Source organism: Diceros bicornis, chromosome 4 (genome assembly GCF_020826845.1).
Source record: "Diceros bicornis minor isolate mBicDic1 chromosome 4, mDicBic1.mat.cur, whole genome shotgun sequence".
NCBI classification, from domain to species: Eukaryota; Metazoa; Chordata; class Mammalia; order Perissodactyla; family Rhinocerotidae; genus Diceros; species Diceros bicornis.
This window is the reverse complement of record NC_080743.1, coordinates 77,977,339-77,998,835: the sequence shown is the minus strand read 5'-3', so window position 1 is coordinate 77,998,835 and position 21,497 is coordinate 77,977,339. Positions and strand designations below refer to the sequence as shown.

The 21,497-nt window shown below is 35.5% G+C and overlaps 1 protein-coding gene across 1 annotated transcript in view; it reads right to left on the bottom strand.

Moving 5' to 3' along the window:
* The window catches only part of PPP2R5A (protein phosphatase 2 regulatory subunit B'alpha), a 70,208-nt gene that overhangs the window by 14,481 nt on the left and 34,230 nt on the right, over positions 1-21,497 (bottom strand). The window contains exons 2-4 of the mRNA XM_058539808.1: positions 20,765-20,961; positions 17,977-18,078; positions 4,526-4,618 (exon numbers count right to left, since the gene is read on the bottom strand). Coding sequence (XP_058395791.1) covers positions 4,526-4,618; positions 17,977-18,078; positions 20,765-20,961 — 392 coding nt within the window. The remainder of the gene's footprint in view (positions 1-4,525; positions 4,619-17,976; positions 18,079-20,764; positions 20,962-21,497) is intronic.

The following is a 21,497-nucleotide window of genomic DNA, read 5'->3' as shown; positions in this document are numbered from 1 at the left end:
TCATTTTAAAATTCAATCCTACTCTTAACTACTAAATATGGCTCATAATTTTAGTGTTGAAATTTGAGAGATTTTTAATGCTTTTTTGATAGTAAATCAAAAACACATACAAAATTTTTAGCTTGCAGATTGCAAGTCATTAAATAAATGAAGTTTAAAAATATACATGTACAAATATGTATTCCCAGTTTATCAGAAAGATTTATACAAACCAAGCCTTTTTTTTATGATTTTACACTAAAAAATTTCAACAGAGTCACCATGCCAACAGCTCAAAAAGTAATAATTAGTAGGATAAAATATTGGCAGATACATGCTAATAGAGTGGAAATCATCCAAGAAACAACACTGAAATAAAAGAAGAGACCACAGATTTTTATTTTAAGTCAGCTTAGCAAATGGCTGAAAAATTTTAAACCAGTTCAAATTGGCCAAATCAGCATTTTCATACACCTCTACACAACTCTTTAGCAAAGGGAGGATAAAGACTAGATCTTTGAAAAATGTGAAGTCAAAAGCTCAAATTTCCATTTTAAAATGGTAAAGAAACTGAATTTCTTCTATCAGAAACAAGTATTACTGTATTTTAAATGAAACATTGGATTTTCTTAGGCAAAAATATAAAATAATCTTTCTTTATACGATATAATTACCTATGAAGTTGTGAAGGAATTTTACGTTCTGTAATTTGAAATTGATAATTACAGTCATGATGGCAAGCTCTGAACCTCATCAGAAGTTCTTTTTCCATTCTGTCTTGAATTATTCATGTACATGTGTATCTCTTCTACTAGAGTGGATATTTTTTGAGGGTAGTGATGACTTTAGTCATATTTATATACCCCCAAACAAGTGTCTTGCTTATAGTTTGCATTCTTTATTCACTAGCTTATTAAAGTATTGCATGAGGCTCCAGCAAAAAAATATCCACGAGCATGAAAATTTATATTAACATACCTAATAAATTCAGTTCAAATTATTCTAATTAAAAATGGCTACACTACTTAAGACGCTCAAATGCAAGTTTCTGATGTTGGGTTTACTTGGAAGATATGCTTTCAAATTAATAAAAGGGGCCCTTAATTGTTAAGGTCATCATGTCTAATTCAAGAACAATATAACTTAATACAAGTTGATCCTCGGGGGGGAAATACTAAACTAAAGAATAGTTGTTAGCTAAGTGTCAAATCTATTTAAAGAAATCTATTTTGAAATAGTATAATTAAATAAAATAATCTAATTAGAAATACAATATTCACATAATAAAACACAAAAAACTAATAATTGGGAAACTATGTTTCTTATTCTGGCTCTGATACTTATATCTAACTATGCTTTTAAGGGTAATTCATAACCTCTGAGCCTATTTCTTCATTGACAAAATGAGGATGGTTGAAACCATTTTTTTTTTTTTTTTAAGAGAAGGTAACATCACAGTTAGAGAGTCTAGTTCAAATCCTGACTTTGCCATCTAGTTCTTTATATAAAAGCACATAAGGACAGTGCCTGGCACATGAAAAGCACTCAATAATTCTTAGCTTCCTTCTTTCTTCTGAAATCCTATGATTTGAACATAACCTATAATTAAGCAATTGTTTTCTTCCCTTAAAATAATGAATGTTCTGGGCCCGCCCCGTGGCTTAGCGGTTAAGTGCGTGTGCTCCGTTGCTGGCGGCCCGGGTTCGGATCCCGGGCGCGCACGGATGCACCGCTTCTCCTGCCATGCTGTGGCCACGCCCCACGTACAGCAACTAAAAGGATGTGCATCTATGACATACAACTATCTACTGGGGCTTTGGAGGAAAAAAATAAATAATAAATAAAATAAATAAAAATAAATTAAAAAAAAAAAGAATGTTCAAATTTATACTTTAGATTTTTTTCCTGTACTACTTTTTTTTTTCTGAGGAGGAGGATTGGCCCTGATCTAACATCTGTTGCCAATCTTCCTCTTTTCCTTTTTTCTCCCCAAAGCCCCAGTGCACAGTTGTATATCCTAGTTGTAGGTTCTTCTAGTTCTTCTATGTGGGACGCCGCCTCAGCATCTCTTAACGAGTGGTGAGTAGGTCCGTGCCCAGGATCCAAACCGGCGAACCCCGGGCTGCTGAAGCAGAACGCACGAACTTAACCGCTATGTCACCGGGCCAGCCCCTCCTGTACTTTTTTTGTTTGTTTTGGTTTTTTTGTTTGTTTTTTGTTTTTATAATTTTATTTATTTATTTTTTTCCCCCAAAGCCCCAGTAGATAGTTGTATGTCACAGCTGCACATCCTTCCAGTTGCTGTATGTGGGACGCAGCCTCAGCATGGCCGGAGAAGTGGTGCGTCGGTGCGCACCCGGGATCCCAACCCAGGCCGCCAGCAGAGGAGTGCGCACACTTAACCGCTAAGCCACGGGGCCGGCCCTTTCCTGTACTTCTAAGTCTTAAAACTTACCACCCTAATCAAATAATATCAAAATATAAAAGCTGAGAATTCCCATACATACTATTTATTAAAGCAGCACACTAATACCTTAGATCTGTGAAAGCACAGTCATATAAACTGCTAAAAACAAATTATTGGGCCTTGGCTTCTCAGATAATTCAGACATTTAGAGTAGAATGTAGAAAAAGGGTCCCACCCCACCAGTTTTCTTCTTGCTCCCCCTCACTGAATAATCTAGCAGCTGAAATACCTCAAGCTCCAGCAGGAGGAAGCACTAAGGCAACTGTTCCCCTCAACCTGCTGTTATCTTAAGATTTTAATTTTTTTATTTATTTTTCCCCCAAAGCCCCAGTAGATAGTTGTCTGTCATAGCTGCACATCCTTCTAGTTGCTGTATGTGGGACGCGGCCTCAGCATGGCCGGAGGAACGGTGCGTCGGTGCGCATCCGAGATCCGAACCCAGGCCACCGGCAGCAGAGCGCACGCACTTAACCGCTAAGCGACCGGGCCGGCCCCCTGCTGTTATCTTAAATACAATTTAATATGGCATTACTAGAGTTCCTTAATATACTGTACTCCTGTAGCACACAAGAACTATAGAAGGAAATAAATATGCATTCATTTGCAGTTACCAAAATAACATAGCTCCGTTTAATCTGATTGATTTTTACTTGTGATTGAAATGTACATTTTACTGTTAACACACAGTATTTCTTCATAGTTTATGAAGAGCTATTTGAATGGTTGAAGAACATATTCTTGACAATGTTCTTCATTTATCAATACATTCACAGCAACTAGTCAGAATACTTTGTATGAAGTCAGGGGTAGTTACAAATGACCAAAACTGAACTCCAAATATGTGAAACTTATATCTGTAGAATCTTTATCATAGGGGACACACAATGGTGGTAAGGGGTAGGAAGGGTCCTTGTAATGATTTTAATCCTTGCCTCAACACTGGGTTCATTACTACCCCTTCACCCATCTTCTACCTTTCTTTTTTTTTTTTTAATTTTTTTAAATTAATTAATTTATTTTTTTCCCCCAAAGCCCCAGTAGATAGTTGTATGTCATAGATGCACATCCTTCTAGTTGCTGTACGTGGGACACGGCCTCAGCATGGCCGGAGAAGCGGTGCGTCAGTGCGCGCCCGGGATGCGAACCCGGGCCGCCAGCAACAGAGCGCGTGCACTTAACCACTAAGCCACGGGGCCAGCCCCACTTCTACCTTTCTTTAAAATGCAAACAACTCTAGAAGAGGAGAGCATCAAATTCCTCATGAGACCTTACATACTGATAAGTATTTCAAAAGAGAAAACAGACATAAAAAGGTTCGGTCTACTTCACAGTTTTGTCTAGGGCCAGCCAATTTCATGTAGTTAAAAGAGGCCTTTAAATTCTTGAAAAGATTTTGAAAATAAAAATAAAAATGAACATACTTTGAGAAATTAATTTTGAGTATGCAGGTTCCAAAAATAGCTAATAACCAATTTTAAAAAAGAAAGAAGGTATCATATACGTTTAACTCTATCGCCTTTTCTTCTTAAAGATCCCATTTTATCTGTGGTTCAGGAATTGGGTGGCTAGAATGCCTAAGGTGGGAAAGGGAAAGGAAAAGGGAAGGTAATTGATACCTGGTGACAGGAAAGAAGCCTACAGCCCAAACTCCTAACAATGATTCTATTTCCATTTTTACCCTCTCTGTCATTTCAAAGTCACAGTGCTTAAAACATGTCAAGTTCAAGGTAAAAGACTGAAAAATTTTTTTAAAGTTTGCCCTTAGATTGAATGGTCAATACCAAATTTTCTCAGTTAGATATTCCAGAAAGGCTTGCTTTTCTGGTCTTTATAAAATAATGATGAGAATTTAAGATTGGATAGGATAATGTGATTGACTTCATTAGAGCTCACTCTTGATTAAAAATACTCTTTTATTCTCAAAACTACTTCACTTTTATCCTAATTGTCTGGTAAGAATATTGAATGCTGTTATATTGAAATAAATCATTAACGTTTTGAAAAACTACTCTTTTAACCATGTTAATAAATCATTGCTAAGATGAATATAAGAAAATTTAAGACATAAGAATTCCTTACCTGTTGTACAAATTTCTGATCAATATATCGCTTTGCAATGCTAGGCTGGAAATCAGGGCTCTCCAAAAATCTTAAGAAGAATTCATACACCAACTATGAGAGAAAGTCAAATAAAAGATAATGAACCAAATTATATAAGTACAGGGCTCAGGAAGGAACCACAGTGAATAAACCAGAAGTCAAAGCAGGCCTTCTACTTAAAAAGTGCCAAGTATCTTAAAATTAATAGCAAATGTTCACTTGCTACCACAAATCAGAACTGAAAGTAATGTTAAGTTCAACTTGCTTCCATCACACCTACATCTATCTTTCAAGAAGAAAAGCCAATACACTAAACTTTTTTTTATTGTAACCTAACAGCTATAAAAGGCAGGAATATAGCTCAAAATGTGCATTAATTTATTAGCTATTAAACAACATATCAATTCAGTGCCCTAAAAATAAAAAAGGAGGATTAGATCCCAAAGTAAAAGTAGTCATTCAATAAACATGTAGGTAGCCAGTTAGGCCACATATAGAAGGGAGAGAAAAAAGAAGACTGCTCACTAAACTTAGACCTCACAACATACAAAAAGCATTACCAGATCTGGGCCCCACCATTTACCATAGAATAACAAATTTTTGCTACTATGAGTTCAACAATATTCTAAGGCTAACAATGGTTTTGGGATCTGAGTAAATATTGTTTTGTTTGATGCATTTTTGCCCAACTATGCAAAAGGAGTGATGCTTATCTGGTCTAATTATTATCTAATTTTTAAGGTTAAGTATGAGGGCCGGCCCCGTCGCTTGGCGGTTAAGTGCGCGTGCTCCGCTGCTGGCGGCCCGGGTTCGGATCCCGGGCGCGCACCGACGCACCGCTTCTCCGGCCATGCTGAGGCCGCGTCCCACATGCAGCGGCTAGAGGGATGTGCATCTGTGACATACGACTATCTGCTGAGGCTTTGGGGGAAAAATAAATAAATAAATAAAAATTAAAAAAAAAAAAAGGTTAAGTATGAATTAGGGATATAACAAGAAAAAATTGAAGTTGATATCAATTAAGTATTTATAAATAATCTTCTAATCAACCAACTATATAGATAATTTTGCTTTGGGGTACACATATGCAAAAAGAGAGAAATTATCACAGTCCTCTGAAGAGTTAGTACAGTCTCATGGACTGCTACACACTTTCACTGGCACGTCTTGCTCAGTGCCTATCTTCATGTTCAATACTGTGATACTGTGATATAATAAGAAATATATATTTGGTCTTCATCCCTGGTTATTGGCACAGAGCTCCTAAAACCCCTGGAACTTCCTGAGTGATAAGGGGTGAGAGGAGCGTCTTTTGTTATTCATAAGCCCCTTTCAACCATATGTGAGTATATGCTAATAAGGTGACTCTAGGAGGATGAAGGGTGGTTATCAGAGGAACCAACCATGTGATTAGGGGAATGGAACTTTCAGCCCCAAACTCCATCCTCCAGGGAGGAAAGACGGGCTGGAGATTGAGTTGACTGGTCAATGATTTAATTAATCATGCTTACCTAATGGAACCACCATAAAAATCCTAAACAAAAGGGTTTAGAGAACTTCTGGGTTGGTGAACACCTCAACATGCTAGAAGGGTGGTACATGGAAGATCCAAGCCCCTTCTTCATACCTTACCCTACGCATCTCTTCCATTTGGCTGTTCTTGAGTTGCATCCTTGATAATAAACTGGTAAGAGTAAGTCAAATGTTTCCCTGAGTTCTGTGAGCTGTTATAGCAAATAATCGAACCTGAGGAGTGGGTCACGGGAATCTCAGATTTAGAGCCAGTTGGTCAAAAGTACAGGAGGCCCAGACTCGTGACTGCCATCCGAAGTGGGGGGCAGTCTTGTGGGACTGAGCCCCTAACCTGTGGGGTCTGTGCTAACTCTGGGTAGTTAGTGTCAGAAACGAATAAACTGTAGGACACCCAGTTGCTGTCCGTGGAGAACTGGAGAATTTCTTGGTGTGGAAAATCCACACCTTTAGTGTCAGAAGTGTTTTGAGTCGAGGTAACAAGTTTTCCTTTAGCTACATATAGTGTGAACACACTAGGCACTGTAAGCTCTAAAAAGCTCATTCACTTGTTAGGAAGGTAAGACCAAACTAAAAACATAAAATGGTATATAGACAAAAATTATGGCACAGACTGCAAGTGCAGGAGACATTTAGAAAAGGGCTATATCACAGTGGAATAAGGTCAGTAAAAAAAGTTGTAAGGAGGACATGCAACTTGAGCTCTGCATTCAATCTGATTTTGGACAAGCCAAGAAGAAAGAAGAGGGCTTTTATAGAAAGAAAGGACATGTCTTGAGAAAAAGATGGTGTAGGGTACAGGTTGGTGGGTATGGAATCAGAGACTCAGAATCTTTATGCAGATCCCTAGTTCATTGGAAGTTAAGATTCCTGGTAAGGTGGGACCAGGTTAAACATGAGTCAAGTATGGCACACATTAGCCTGTATACTCTACCTCTTAAGATTGCATCAGAAATACAGGGCTCAAGGCTTAATAGTTTTGAGAGTCATAGCACGTCTTTGAGGAGACTTACAAGACATCAAGCTCCAGATCAAACAGAATCCTCTAAATCACATATACAGTTGAAACCTGTGCCTATCACAGATAACCACACATTATTTCTTACATAGTTTTCATCTGCATCATTTACCTGACATGGTGAACATTAAGTGACCAGTCAAGATTAGCAGGAAACTGCTTTTATGCAGCCAACTTAGTACCACTGAAGCCATGATGACAAAAGGTTATCTAAATACATGTTGAGTAATCCCAAATGGAGGTACAAACACTAGTGATGTACAGAGCTGAAAATCTTCAATATGGCACAATAAGACTATGCTTCTATAAAAATGCACTGTCCCCTGTCACTCTCTCTATACCCTTATCCTGCATTACTTTTTTTCTTGTGTTTGTCATACCTTGACATTGTATTATTTATTTGATTATTATTTGTTCTTTTCCACTAGAATCTTTTGCTTATTATTAGTCCAATACTTTACCCTCAATATTTAGAATAATGCCTGGAACACAATAGATGCTCAATAAATACTGAATGAATGAAAATCGTACTTGTTGAGAGACTGTATTTCTGTATAGTTACTGAAGTTTCTCTATGTTCTTCTATATGAAGAAAGAATTTGCTCCAAGAATCTAAGAAACAGTGCTGCAAAGAACAGATACTTTCAGCAATGGATTCCTTTCTCTAATAAAATGGCAAACTTCACAGATGTTCAATGTACGGTCCTCCTACTTCTGTAAACCAAAAAAATACCCTAAAAAGATGAAAGATAATAAAAAAGTGTAGGGAATAAAGGGTAATCTTACCATTCTACTCAGTACTGTCCATGTCTTTCCTAAGGTAGTTAAAATAAAATATATAAAAATTCTGGTCTTCACCAATAAAAGACTTTAGAAGAAGGTACAACAAAAAACAGCATAGATGATTAAACTATCTGAAAACAAGATCTATACAAAAAGCTAAAGGAACTGGAAATGTTTGGCCCAGAGAGGCAAAGACTGAGAGGCAAATTTAACATCTACAAACACAAAAGGCTCTTTTCAAGAAGTATGGTGACTGAATGTTTTCCAACCTCCATAAAGAAGAAACTAATTTAAATGAGTTTTAAAAATTGATTTAATATATGAAAGAATTCATGTAAGAATTAAATACTAAACTAGATGAAATATTTTATATTAAGTGCCTAGAACATTGCCTGGAACATGGAAAACACAAAATCTTAGTTCTCTAAGAATGCTTTTTTCTCTGTAATCTTTTAAAAAATAGGACAGATTCTGAACGAACCTTGAATAGTTTAGTCTATAGTTTTTTATCCATAAGAATTAAAAGGATAATTAATAATAAATAACTATTCACAATTAAAATGGTCAAAGTAATAAAAATGTTTCTCAACCTTAATAAGGATAAAAGATGTTCCTTTTCTATTTTTGTACATAAATGTTAATGTATCAGGCTATGATCCCTATCTTTTTTTTGTTTTTTTGCTGGGAAAGATTCGCCCTGAGCTAACATCTATTGCCAATCTTCCTCCCTCTCTTTTTTTTCCTCCCCAAAGCCCCAGTACATAGTTGTATATGCTAGCTCTAAGTTCTTCTAGTTCTTCTTTGTTAGCTGCCGCCACAGCATGGCTACTAACAGACAAGTGGTGTGGTTCTGTGCCCGGGGAACTGAACCTGGGCCACCAAGGTGGAGCGCACCTAACTTTAACCACTAGGCCATCAGGGCTGGCTCTGATTTTTTTGTTTGTTTTTTTGGTGAGGAGGATCAACCCTAAGCTAACATCTGTGCCCATCTTCCTCTATTTTCTATATAGGATGCCACCACAGCATGGCTTGATGAGTGGTGCATTAGGTCCACACCCAGGATCCGAACCTGCGAACCTTGGGCTGCCGAAGTGGAGTGCTTGAACTTAACCACTACACCACCAGGTCATTTTTTATTCTTACAACATGCAAAAATTTAAAATATAGTATTTGGGGCCGGCCACGTGGCTTAGCGGTTAAGTGCTCGCGCTCTGCTGCTGGCAGCCTGGGTTCGGATCCAGGGCACGCACCGACGCGCCGCATCTCCAGCCATGCTGAGGCCACGTCCCACATACAGCAACTAGAAGGCTGTGCAACTATGACGTACAACTATCCACTGGGGCTTTGGGGGGAAAACATAAATAAATAAAATCTTTAAAAAAAATAAATAAATAAAATATAGTATTTGGCCAAGAGCTATTTGAATGTGAAGGTGTACACTGTGAAATATGTATGTCCCCAGTTTAAATTTCTAATTATATAGACCAAAAAGAGCCTCTGGTCCCTAATACAGGTTATTCCATAAAAGGTCTATCCTACATAATTATATCTTAATTATATGTGCCACTAAAGAAAATAATTGCTAAAAGAAAATGAAAATACTACACAATCTGCCTGTATTCCAGGTTAATACAGCAGCCAATCCTCCCTAATTATCTAAAAGTAGGTATACAGAAAATTACTATCCTGTTGATCCTCAATAAATATAAAGCAATAATACTGGGAAGGAAAGAAAATAAAAAGTAATTTATAACCTGTTCATTAATAATTATCATATAATACTACACTTAGTAAATGAAAAGATATAACCAATCCCCTAGTGCTGAAATGACCTTTCTTTTGTTTCTTTCTTATGTGTTTCTTTATTCCATTTATTCCATTATTCCATTTATGCTCATTAGTATTTCCATCAGTGTGAAAAAAAGTAAAAAGAGATAAACTGTAAATTAGCACATTTTTAGAAAATTCATGAAAAGGGTTGGGGAAATAAAAATTTGAAAGGTTTTGAAATTATTGTGATTATTCCCCTCATTAACTAAACTTAACATTTACTTTTAACCCTATCAAATTAATTTCTAGCACCAAGTATCTGATAAGCTAATTGTAAAATGTAAACTTTTAATACAAAACAAAAAAGTCTAGGAGAATTGATTCAAAGTACATTCACAACAGGGAAAGAAACTTCCATTGAGCAAATTCCCTCAGTGCTACAACTCTCTATAATCTCATTTATCAGAGCAGCTTTAATATTCCACAATAAAAAAACATGAGATGCTTAAATAATAATGTAGCAACAATATACTGACAAATCTTATAAATCAGCTCACTTATTTAGTAGTTTCTGATAACCCTAGACCATTTAATTGCAAAATTTTAAAACTAAAACAAATTTTAGTTACTAAAAAGATTTCTAACTATAAACATACACATCTAGGGCAGAGCCTTTTAATCAGGGGATCATGGATGTACAAAAATTTCTTGTGAGTCTCTGTGTATTTATCTTGGAAGAAAATTCATTTTTTAAAAAAAAATATTTTGAAAGCAACTCACCACCTCCTAAAACATTAAGAACCATTAGTTTCAGGGAATTTAAATGAAATTTCAAATCATACCAGTGAAAAACAGAAAGCGTATTGTTTATTTGGCTGAATTTCCACTGTTAATTTCCATGGGCATATAAAAATATCTTAAAGGAAAAACTATTTTTCTTTTTTTGGTGAGGAAGATTGGCCCTGAGCTAGTATCTGTTGCCAATCTTCCTGTTTTTGCTTGAGGAAGAGTGTCCCTGAGCTAACATGTGTGCCAATCTTCCTCTATTTTGTATATGGGAAGCCACCACAGCATGGCTTGATGAGTGGTGTGTAGGTCCACACCTGGGATGTGAACTCGCAAACCCTGGGCTGCCAAAGCGGAGTGTGTGAACATACCCACTACGCCATTGGGCTGGCCCCTGGAAAAACTATTTTTAAAAATTCAAAGACTGAAGAGACTTTTTCAGATTATCCAACTACATGTGATTAAAAAATATGTAACTTACCAGCTAATGAGAATTTCATGCTTTTAAAACTGCTGCATCATTAAATACAGTATCACTAATTTTACACCAACTATGCTTGAAATTTCAGATGAACTTGTTTATATGCTATTAAAAAATAGTTTTCCACTTCAGATTTTCGAATTCTATTAGCTCTAATGTGCTGCTGTATCTTAAAATTTTTATCAGCTTTAACTAATCCTAGGACAACTGTTCCATTTTATTTAGATGTATATGTGCTAGACAGAGTGAATAAATTAATAAATAATGAGGACGACTATTCCTTAAAGTGTCCCAAATAGTTTAGAATATAAATTTCTTTCTCTTGTCTTTTATAATAAAAATAAAACGAAATGACCACTTAAAAATATAAGTCCTGGCAAAATAAAAAATCAACAATGTAATCTGAAGTAATACCTAGCACCCATATATAAAGCAGGGTGCCTTTCTACCTCCCAGGGACAATGTAGAAAATAGCTGATGTTGCTGATTATTCATCCTATTGTCATTAAAAATATATCATTTTTCATTTTATTCAAGACACTCTTCCCTCCAATGGTTCTAGCCTGTGGCAGGCATTGTTGCTTGGCTAACCTAATACCCATTCCCTTCCTACTGAAGCTGGAAAAATTAAATATTCACTCTGTCAGTCAGCCTTACAACTAGAGTAATGGAAAAAGAGGGTGGAAAGAAGAAAAATTAAAGACAATCCAACAGCATGAAGAAAGAGATTTAAAAAAAAAAGATTTCACAAGAAAGTAAGAGGTACAAAGGCAAAGAAGAGCCAACATTTGAATAGCCAGGATCCCCAAAGAAGGGAACAAAAGAAATACTAAAAACTATTATCGAAGAAAACTTTTCAGAAAAATAGACTTTTATAGTGAAAGAACACTATTCAACTGGGAACATTTACCTAGAAAAATCAACACTTATGTATAGTCTAGTAAAGCAATTGGCCATTAAAAGAAAAACATCCTTTGGGCATCCAGGCAAAAAGACCAAGTCTTTATTAAGGGAAAGAAAGACTGAAATCAGAAGACAACAGAATAACCATATTTAAGGTACTTAAGTAAAGAAGCTGAGCCAAGGATTTTATATCAAATCAAGTTGATCTTTAAAAATAAAAGCTACAGGGGCTGGCCCGGTGGCTTAGTGGGGATGTTCTGCACGCTCCACTTCAGCGGCCCAGGGTTCGCAGGTTTGGATCCCGGGTGCAGATCTATGCACCGCTCATCAAGCCATACACTGGGGTGGCGTCCCATATACAAAATAGAGGAAGGTGGGCACAGATGTTAGCTCAGGGACAATCTTCCTCAGCAAAAAGAGGAAGACTGGCAACAGATGTTAGCTCATGGCCAATCTTCCTCACAAAAGAAATAAAAAAATAAAAGCTACTGGGGCCGGCCCCGTGGCTTAGTGGTTAAGTGCGTGTGCTCCGCTGCTGGCGGCCCGGGGTTCGGCTCCCAGGTGCGCACCGACGCACCGCTTGTCGGGCCATGCTGAGGCCGCGTCCCACATACAGCAACTAGAAGGATGTGCAGCTATGACGTACAACTATCTACTGGGGCTTTGGGGGAAAGATAAATAAATAAAATTAAAACTTAAAAATAAATAAATAAATAAATAAATAAATAAAAATAAAAAAAATAAAAGCTACAAAGTGGGGCCGGCCCCGTGGCTTGGCGGTTAAGTGCGTGCGCTCCGCTGCTGGCGGCCCGGGTTCGGATCCCGGGCGCGCACCAACGCTCCACTTCTCCGGCCATGCTGAGGCCGCGTCCCACATACAGCAACTAGAAGGATGTGCAGCTATGACATACAACTATCTACTGGGGCTTTGGAGGGAAAAAATAAATAAATAAAATCTTAAAAAAAAAAAAAAAGCTACAAAGTGCTATTAAACATGCAAGAACTCAGGGAATAATGTTCCCATGAATCCGTCTTCTAAAGAATGAGCTCCAGATTACCAAGAAATGATTAGAGAAGCTTTGACATAAGGAATTATGGTAAACATTAAATATATTAGCTGTAGAACTAGTAAGTGATGGGCATAAAGAATAGTATACAATAATTAGTTACGTGTTCTAACCATGTAGGTATTACAACTATCAAAAACATAGAGTTAGGGGAGGGAATGGAGAAGAGTGTATGGAAAGTAGAAAGCTTCAAACTGCCATATAGGTACTTACTGTAAGAGTAAAAGGATATTACTTTATATTAGATGCTAGGGAAGAAGGAAGTAGGGGAAGAAGAGACTACTTGCTAATTTCAGTATTGTTCATTCTAAGGAACCAATAAACTAGCTATAAAAGAGAACCAAGGGTATCATATAAAGGTATCAGCATAAAGGTAATATAAGAAAAAAGTATACTTCCCAAATACCAAAAGTACTATCTTTTAAGGAAAAAAAAAGGAGAGCAAAGAAAACAGCATAGTTTTAAAAATTGTGCTAGGTTCTGTGCATACATTATCCCACTCAATCCTAACACAATCCTGTTTTATCCCAGTTTTATAAAGGAAAATGCAGAGAAGTTAAGCAGCTTAACCAAGGTCATATAGATAGAAAAATATCAAAACTGGGATTTGAGTAGAAGTCTGTCACCAGAATCATCTCCATTTCCCCATGCTTTGTAATGAAAATAATTCTCATTAGAATTTGTATATATAAACTTTTGTTCCATTTAACTAAGGCACAATTTATACCTGTATATACCTTTAAAAACTCACTTATGAGGGCTAAAACAGAAAAAGTGATGGCTAGTTAAATTATTTGGAAGATGTAATTTACTGGTGTTATAATGAAGCTATAAAGGTATGAATTAAACCTCATAAGAATTTGTATATATCTATTTTAGGGCCATAGACTATACCTAGGAGAGGCAGTAAAACTTGTAATAATTAAGAGCATGGACTTCAGAGTAATACGAGTTATAAACCTGATTCTGCCACTTGCTATTTGTATAATCTTAGGCAGGATTCTTAATCTCTTTTAGCTTCATCTAAGCTTATCTATAAAATGCAAACAATATCTACTTTATATTGTTACTATAAGGATTAAATGAGATAATGTATATAAAGCAGTTGCCACTATCTCTGGAACATGGTTAAGTGCTCAAGAAATGGTAGCTATTGTTATTGCTATTAATATAATTAGCTAAACATGATGAGCAATCTTATAAATGAACGCCATTGGTCATATGGAGGCAGATACATTAAATTCTCTAGAAAAACATTTTGTTGTGCTTGCCTGCAGATATTAGGTCATTAATATTATCTTAAAAATGTAAAATCATTATATTTGAAGCATTAGGCAAGAATCCTTGGAACTTGGTGACTTTTACTTTCTCCCTCAAAGCCTTGCTTATTTTGAAAATATGAAAATATCTGTAAACTGAAGGTGTCATTTGAGTTTTCTCAGAGAATTTTAACTAGACATTTTGTGGAGTAAAAATAAAATCCAATGTATATAGTCAAAAGTCAATGATCATAAAGACTAGATATAAGAACATGTGCATCATAAAGACTAGATATAAGAACATGTGCAAAAGAAACACTAAACACGTGAGTATAATATTTTTACAGCTATAATGGAATCTTTATGACAGTTTTCATAATACAGCATAAGTGATTTAAGATAATCTACCCTGAATCCTGTCTAAAGAGTTCTAGTAACTACAGTATCAAGTGAGGTAGTGCCAATGTGATTCTGTTGAGTGAACCCTAGATGATGTATTAAAGCCACATATTTGAGGAGATGTTTGAATGAAGCAGTTAGAGCTAGACAGAATTAGTTAGGGAAAGTTCAACGGAAGAATTGGTCCTGCCTATATAACAAATTTTTATTACCAATTTTCCAACGATTCTGAGGAGTGAGTTGTCACACAATGGCATTTAGGGCAGGAAGACCATCCCTCCCTCAATCTCAACCAAAAAGGTGTGCTCTAGAGATGGACTTCTGGAATGGCAGAATGAGGACTTCAGTGAACTTCCTGTCCCACAAAAATAATGAAAAACTGAGCAGGCAGAAGAAAAAACAAGCGAATGTAAAGATAGGTCAATAGAGATTATCCAGTTTGAGGTGCAGAAAGAAAAAGGAATGCACAAAAAATGAACAGAGCTTGAGAGACCAGTGAGACACCATTAATCATATCAACATAGACATAATGGAAGTACCAGAAGGAGAGAAGAAAGAGGCAGAGAAAATATCTGAAGAAACAATGGCTAAAAACAACTTAAATCTGACAAAAAATATTAATTTACACAATGAACACTTAACTGGAGCTCAATGAACTCCAAGTAGAATAAAGTCAAAGAAATCCATATCTGGACACATCATAATCAAATTGACAAAAGTTAAAGACAAAGAGAAATGTTCAAAGCAGCAAGAGAGAAATAACTTATCATATACATGAAGTTCTAAATAAGATTAACAACTGACTTGTCACCAGAAAACCATGGATGCCAGAAGACTAGTGGGATGACATCTTCAAAATGTTGAAGGAGCAAGGCAGTTAGCTAAGAATTCTATATCCAGCAAAACTCTCCTTCAAAAATGAAGGGGAAATTAAGACATTCCCCAATAAACAAACACTGAGAGAATTTATCACTAACAGACCTGCCCTATAAGAAATACTAAAGAGAATCTTTCAGGTTGAAATGAAAGGATACTATATGTAACTTAAATCCATAGGAAGAAATGAAGAGCATGGGTAAAGATAACTAAACAGGTAAATATAAGACAGTATAAATGTATTTTTATTTGTAACTCTTGTATTCTACTGCTTTACATGACAACTTCAAAAAGCAATAATTACAAAACTGTGTTGGTGGGCATATAACGTATAAACATCTAATTTGTATGTCAATAATACCACAAAGGAGGGGGTAGGGAATGGAGGCATATTGTATCCAAGTTTTGTATACTACTAAAGTTAAGCTGGTAATCAATTAAACTAGATTGTTTTAAGATGCTAATTGTAATCCTCGGGGTAACTAATAAGAAAATAACTCAAAGAAAGATAGTTAAAGAAACAAGGGAATTAAAATGGTACCCTAGAAAATACGTATTTAATACAAAAGGCAGTAACAGAAGAGCACAGGAACAAAAAAGACATAAGATATACAGAAGGCAGCAAAATGGCAGATGCAAATCCTACCTTATCAGTAATTACATTAAAAGTAAATTGGGGGGCTGGCCCCGTGGCTTAGCGGTTAAGTGCGTGTGCTCCGCTACTGGCAGCCTGGGTTCGGATCTCAGGCACGCACCGACACACCGCTTCTCTGGCCATGCTGAGGCCGCATCCCACATACAGCAACTAGAAGGATGTGCAACTATGACATACAACTATCTACTGGGGAAAGGAGGAGGATTGGCAATAGATGTTAGCTCAGAGCCAGTCTTCCTCAGCAAAAAGAGGAGGATTAGCATGGATGTTAGCTCTGGGCTGATCTTCCTCACAAAAGAAAAAAAAAATTGATAAAAGAAAACCATGATCCAACCACATGCTGTTTACAAGAGAGACAATTTAGATTCAAAGAAACAAACAGATTAAAAGTAAAAGGATGGAAAAGATATATCATGCAAACAGTAACTAACAGAGAGCTGGAGTGGCTATACTAATATCAGACAAAATAAACTTTAACATAGAAACTGTTACTAGATTTATGATGATAACGTTATAATGATAAGAGCCATCCATAAGGAAGATATAACAATTATAAACATACGCAGCTAACAATAGGGCCCTAAAATACATGAAGCAAAAACTGAAAGAATTGAAGAGAGAAATAGACAATTCAACAATAATAGTTAAAGACTTCAATATCTCACTTTCAATAATGGATAGAACTAGACAGAAGATCAACAATAGAAGACTTGAACAACATTATAAACCAACTAGACTTAACAGATTTCTACAGAACACTCCACCCAGCAACAACAGAATACACATTCTTCTCAAGCACACATGAAACATTCTCCAGGACAGACAGTATGCTAGGCCATAAAACAAGCCTCAAGAAATTTAAAAGGATCGAAAACATTCAAAGTATATTCTCCCATCACAATGGAATAAAATTAGAAATCGATAACAGAAAGGAATGTGGAAGTCACAAATACACAGAAATCAAACACATTCCTAAACAAGTAATGAGTCAAAAAAGATATCAAGGTAAATTAGAAAATATTTTGAGATGAATGAAAACAAAAACATAATATATCAAAACTTAGGGAAAACAGATGTTAAAACAAACTTGTACATGAATGTTCATAACAGCTCTAGTCACAACAGGTAAAAGGTAGAAACCACCCAAATGTCCATCAACTGATTAATGGATAAACAAAATGTGGTATATCCATACAATGGAATATTATTCAGCCATTAAAAAAAATGAAAGCCAGCCCCAGTGGCCTGGTGGTTAAGTTCAGCACATTCCACTTCGGCAGCCCAGGTTCAGTTCCTGGGTGCAGACCTACACCATTCATCTGTCAGTTGCCATGCTGTAGTGGCGGCTCACATAGAAAAAGAAGAAGATTGGTAGCGGACGTTAGCTCAGGGGGAATCTGCCTCCGCAAAAAAAAAAAAGAAGAGTATTGCTACAACATTGATGAACCTTGAAAATATCAGGCTAAGTGAAAGAACCCAGACTTTACAAAAGGCCACATATTATATGATTCTATTTATATTAAATACCCAGAACAGGCAAATCCACAGAGAGAGAAAGTAGATTAGTAGTTGTCAGAGGCTCTGGGGATAGGGGAATGAAAAGTGACACTAATGACAAGGAGGTTTCCATTTGGGGTGATGAAAAAGTTCTGGAACTAGATAGTGGGGATGCTTAATGTTAATGCCAGTGAATAGTACACTTTAAAAAGCTTTAAATGATAAATGTTAAGTGTGTTTTATCACAATAAAAAAAGTAAAAAACAATATTTTGGGAAAAGAAAATGTTAAGAAAACCTTAAAAGTCAAATATTTTAAATAGACACGCAGATCTAAAAGAGAGAACCATGATTTCAGCAGAATATCATAAATGTAAAAATTGTCCATACATAATTATGTTCCACACCTGTATGTGAGGCCAAGAGGCCTCAAGCGTGGGTTCATCCTCTTCTGGATCAAAATCTGGATTATCACTTGGAGGAAGAGTACGGAAGATGTTAGCACTGATCTGTAAGGAAAAATAAATTTAGATTTATATTCTTTGTTGTCTAATTAAATTCAACAACAAAAAATGAAATATTTTAAGACAACTTTAAGAAAAAAGTTATGTTGTGGCTATAAGCTTAGTTCAAAACCTATAAACCTCTTCAAGATAAGAAGAAGGCAGGCATTTGTTTCTCTGTTTTCTATATCTCATACTCTGACTCCTTCAGACGCCAAGGTACTGAAGATTACAGATTACCTTTGGATTCCACTTCCTTAAAACATGTTCTTTCCAAGTTTTGCTTAAAAAAAAAAAAAAGAAGGGAGGGAAGGGAATTTTGGGGGGAAAAGCATGAAGTTCCTAACTCTGCCTATCCCTAACTTGATTCTTTTCATCTTTCCACAACTCCCTCCATATTCTAACCCAGCCATTTACTTACCTTACAACCCAAAAGAGTTTGGTAAAATATCTCCATTCTTATACATACACACCACACTAAGGAGGAGGACGGAGGGAGTAGAATACCTTCACTGCTATTACAAACATAGTTTATAATATCCCATGATGATTTAATTTACTGTATTTCATCTACCCTGAGCCTTTAAAAAAAAAACATATTAAATCTTTCTGAAATCAAGATGTGCTTTGAGATTCTTCATTTTAGATTCAATGAAATACAGTATTTATAATTTCATCTTTCATATTGTCTGTCTCAGTACCAAGGTAAATTACATATCCTTTTTCTCTAGCAAAGGATAGATTGTGGTCCCAACTCAAAATTTTTTGAAGAATGATGAAAAGACTGACAGACCAAATGGTTTAGTAAACATTTAAGGCCATACTACTGAGGGATTGGTCACTTGAGATAAACTATTTGAGGAATAGAGAATGAGACAAGGTGTGTTTGGTGGTGCAAGCAAATTTCCAACTATTCTTATGAAGTGGCATCTGTGGTAGGCCAAATAACTGCTAACAGTCAATTACTGTAACTATGAGTTAGAAAGTAATAATCTAGAATTTTGATCTGTTAGAACTCAAAGCCAGTACATGGGGCAGAACCAATAAACAGTTGGATGGATATCAATTTCACAAAAAAGTGGCAGAAAGTCATAGGCAGAACTTGAAAAGGAAATTTATGCCATAAAAGCACACAACTGCCCTTGAGATCATACTTATTATTGTTGGCAGTAAAAGAAAAACTTAACCTTGTAGCCACCAATAAAATTAACTGTATATAACAAATATACAGAAAAGCTTTAAAGGACTAAGGGGGTGAGCTAGTTTCACTCTTATCTAGAAAGAGTCAAGTTACATACTCAGAAGTTAAAAAAAAAAAAAAAAGACAAAACACACATACCTTTTTACTTGGGGAAAGAAATTAAATCCCAGAATTTATTAGTATATAGCAATTACAGAATAATTTGACTCAAATATTTGAGTACTTTCAATATCTAAGTCAACAACTTTATAGAGCTATAAGTATCTTCCCAGGATTTTCAAAATTTCTAAATACAAACCATTTGAAATCAGTAAAGTGAAAACACTGCTTTTTCCCCCTGAACCTTTTTTAATACTAAACACAAATTAAAAAACAAAATAAGAAGTCTATTAATATTCAATATTTATATTCTCAAACTGTCACTTACTTTTTACTGTCTATGATAGTTTCAGAAGCCAATTTCATTTTGATTAATGTTCTCTCTATAGTTAATCTTTAAAAAATTTTAAGGGTTTTATTTTCATATTTTGAAAAAAACAACCAAAATTTCCTAAGTTCTTTTAACAGGTCTTCTAATACAATGTGATGAAAGAAAACTCAACTAGTATATTAGGGCCAAATTTAACTTGCCTACATATTTTGCTCTTCTCTCAGAATATATATTAGACAAGGGAAAGGAAATGAAGGCAACTACAGGTTATACTGCTATAACCTTCTATACCCTGGTAACATTTAAGCTTAAATTACGTACTCAGTGACTCTAATTATTCCAACTGAATTTTTCCTATTTTCTTAGTATGCACCAAATAACAAAAATCACAAATCCTAAACGAATTTCTATTGTTTGATGGAGAATAAGGTTGAATTATTAATAAACAGTATTCTAAACAACCTTACTTCAATAAAGTTGGCAGTAGTTTATTTTTCACATCAGATATTTCAAACATTTATTTATATTATTTAACTTCTTAAAGGTCCTGAGTTTTGATTAAAATTCAAGTGCTACAGAATCAGAAAATATGATATAAAAATGTCCTTTTTTAGACTTTTAGTCCTTTAAAATTCTTATTTAGAATTTTTTAGACTTAACTCCCTTATCCACTGCTGAAATGTAGACAGCTCCATAGTTTTTCATTGGTTTTCTCTTCCTCCTTTAGACATTCTCCCTCTGTGACTATTCAGCCCCATGACATTAATTACCTATTCATCTATATAATCTTGAGCCTACATCTTTCTCCTAAGCTCTAGATCTGCACTATCCAATACGGTAGCCACCAGCCATTGTGGCTGTTGAATTCCCAAACTACTATATGCAATGCCAGCATCATTGGAATAGCTGGTTATCCTTTCAATTGGACTATTTTAAAAAACATTCTTTTGAGTATATTAATTATTGTACATTTATTAAAAATAAGTCTCATTAATTCATAGTTATACCTCAGATCTTACTTGATTTATATAAATCTGAGGAACATAAGTCTAGAGGCTTACCATTTTTACTATATCAGAATACGCTGATTCAACAATTACACCACGATTAGTTGAAACATACTCAACCAGTTCATTCAGTGTTGCTCTTTTAATTTCTTTGCTCTTCAAGTCTGAAACAGAGTCCATGAAATCAAACAGTATACAACACTGCTGCAACTTCTGACAGAAAAGCTCTTGTTGTTCATTTGAAGTGGCATCTATAAATAAAAATAAAGAAAAACTTAGAAATAACCTCCTCAGAAGTTACCTTTATATGCTTATTAATTTTGTAGATGCTATTCACATACATAAAATTCTCTCAAAAATCTAGTGAGAAATTGACCCATCTAATCCTGTCATTCATGCCAGAATCTGGGATTTATATTGGACTCTTCCTCCTCTCTCACTACACACAATCAATCATTAAATGTTATTGATTGTTTCTTAAACATATCTGGAATCTATCCTTTTCTTGTCATTCCCACTGCCATTTTAATGACCCCCATCATCCATCATCTAGATGATACAATGATATTCTAACTGCTCCCTTTGCCCAGTCCCATAACCACTATAATTCCTGATTTATCCTCTAAACTATCTCAAAAGCTAAAATTGCTAAAATGAAAATCAATCTGCTCGCACTCAGTACTTTTCAGTGATCCTCCAAAAATTAAGAGAATGAAGTTCAAACTCCTCAGGACTACATACAAAATGCAGCTCCCTACTGTCAAGAGCCATCTCTCAACACTTGCCA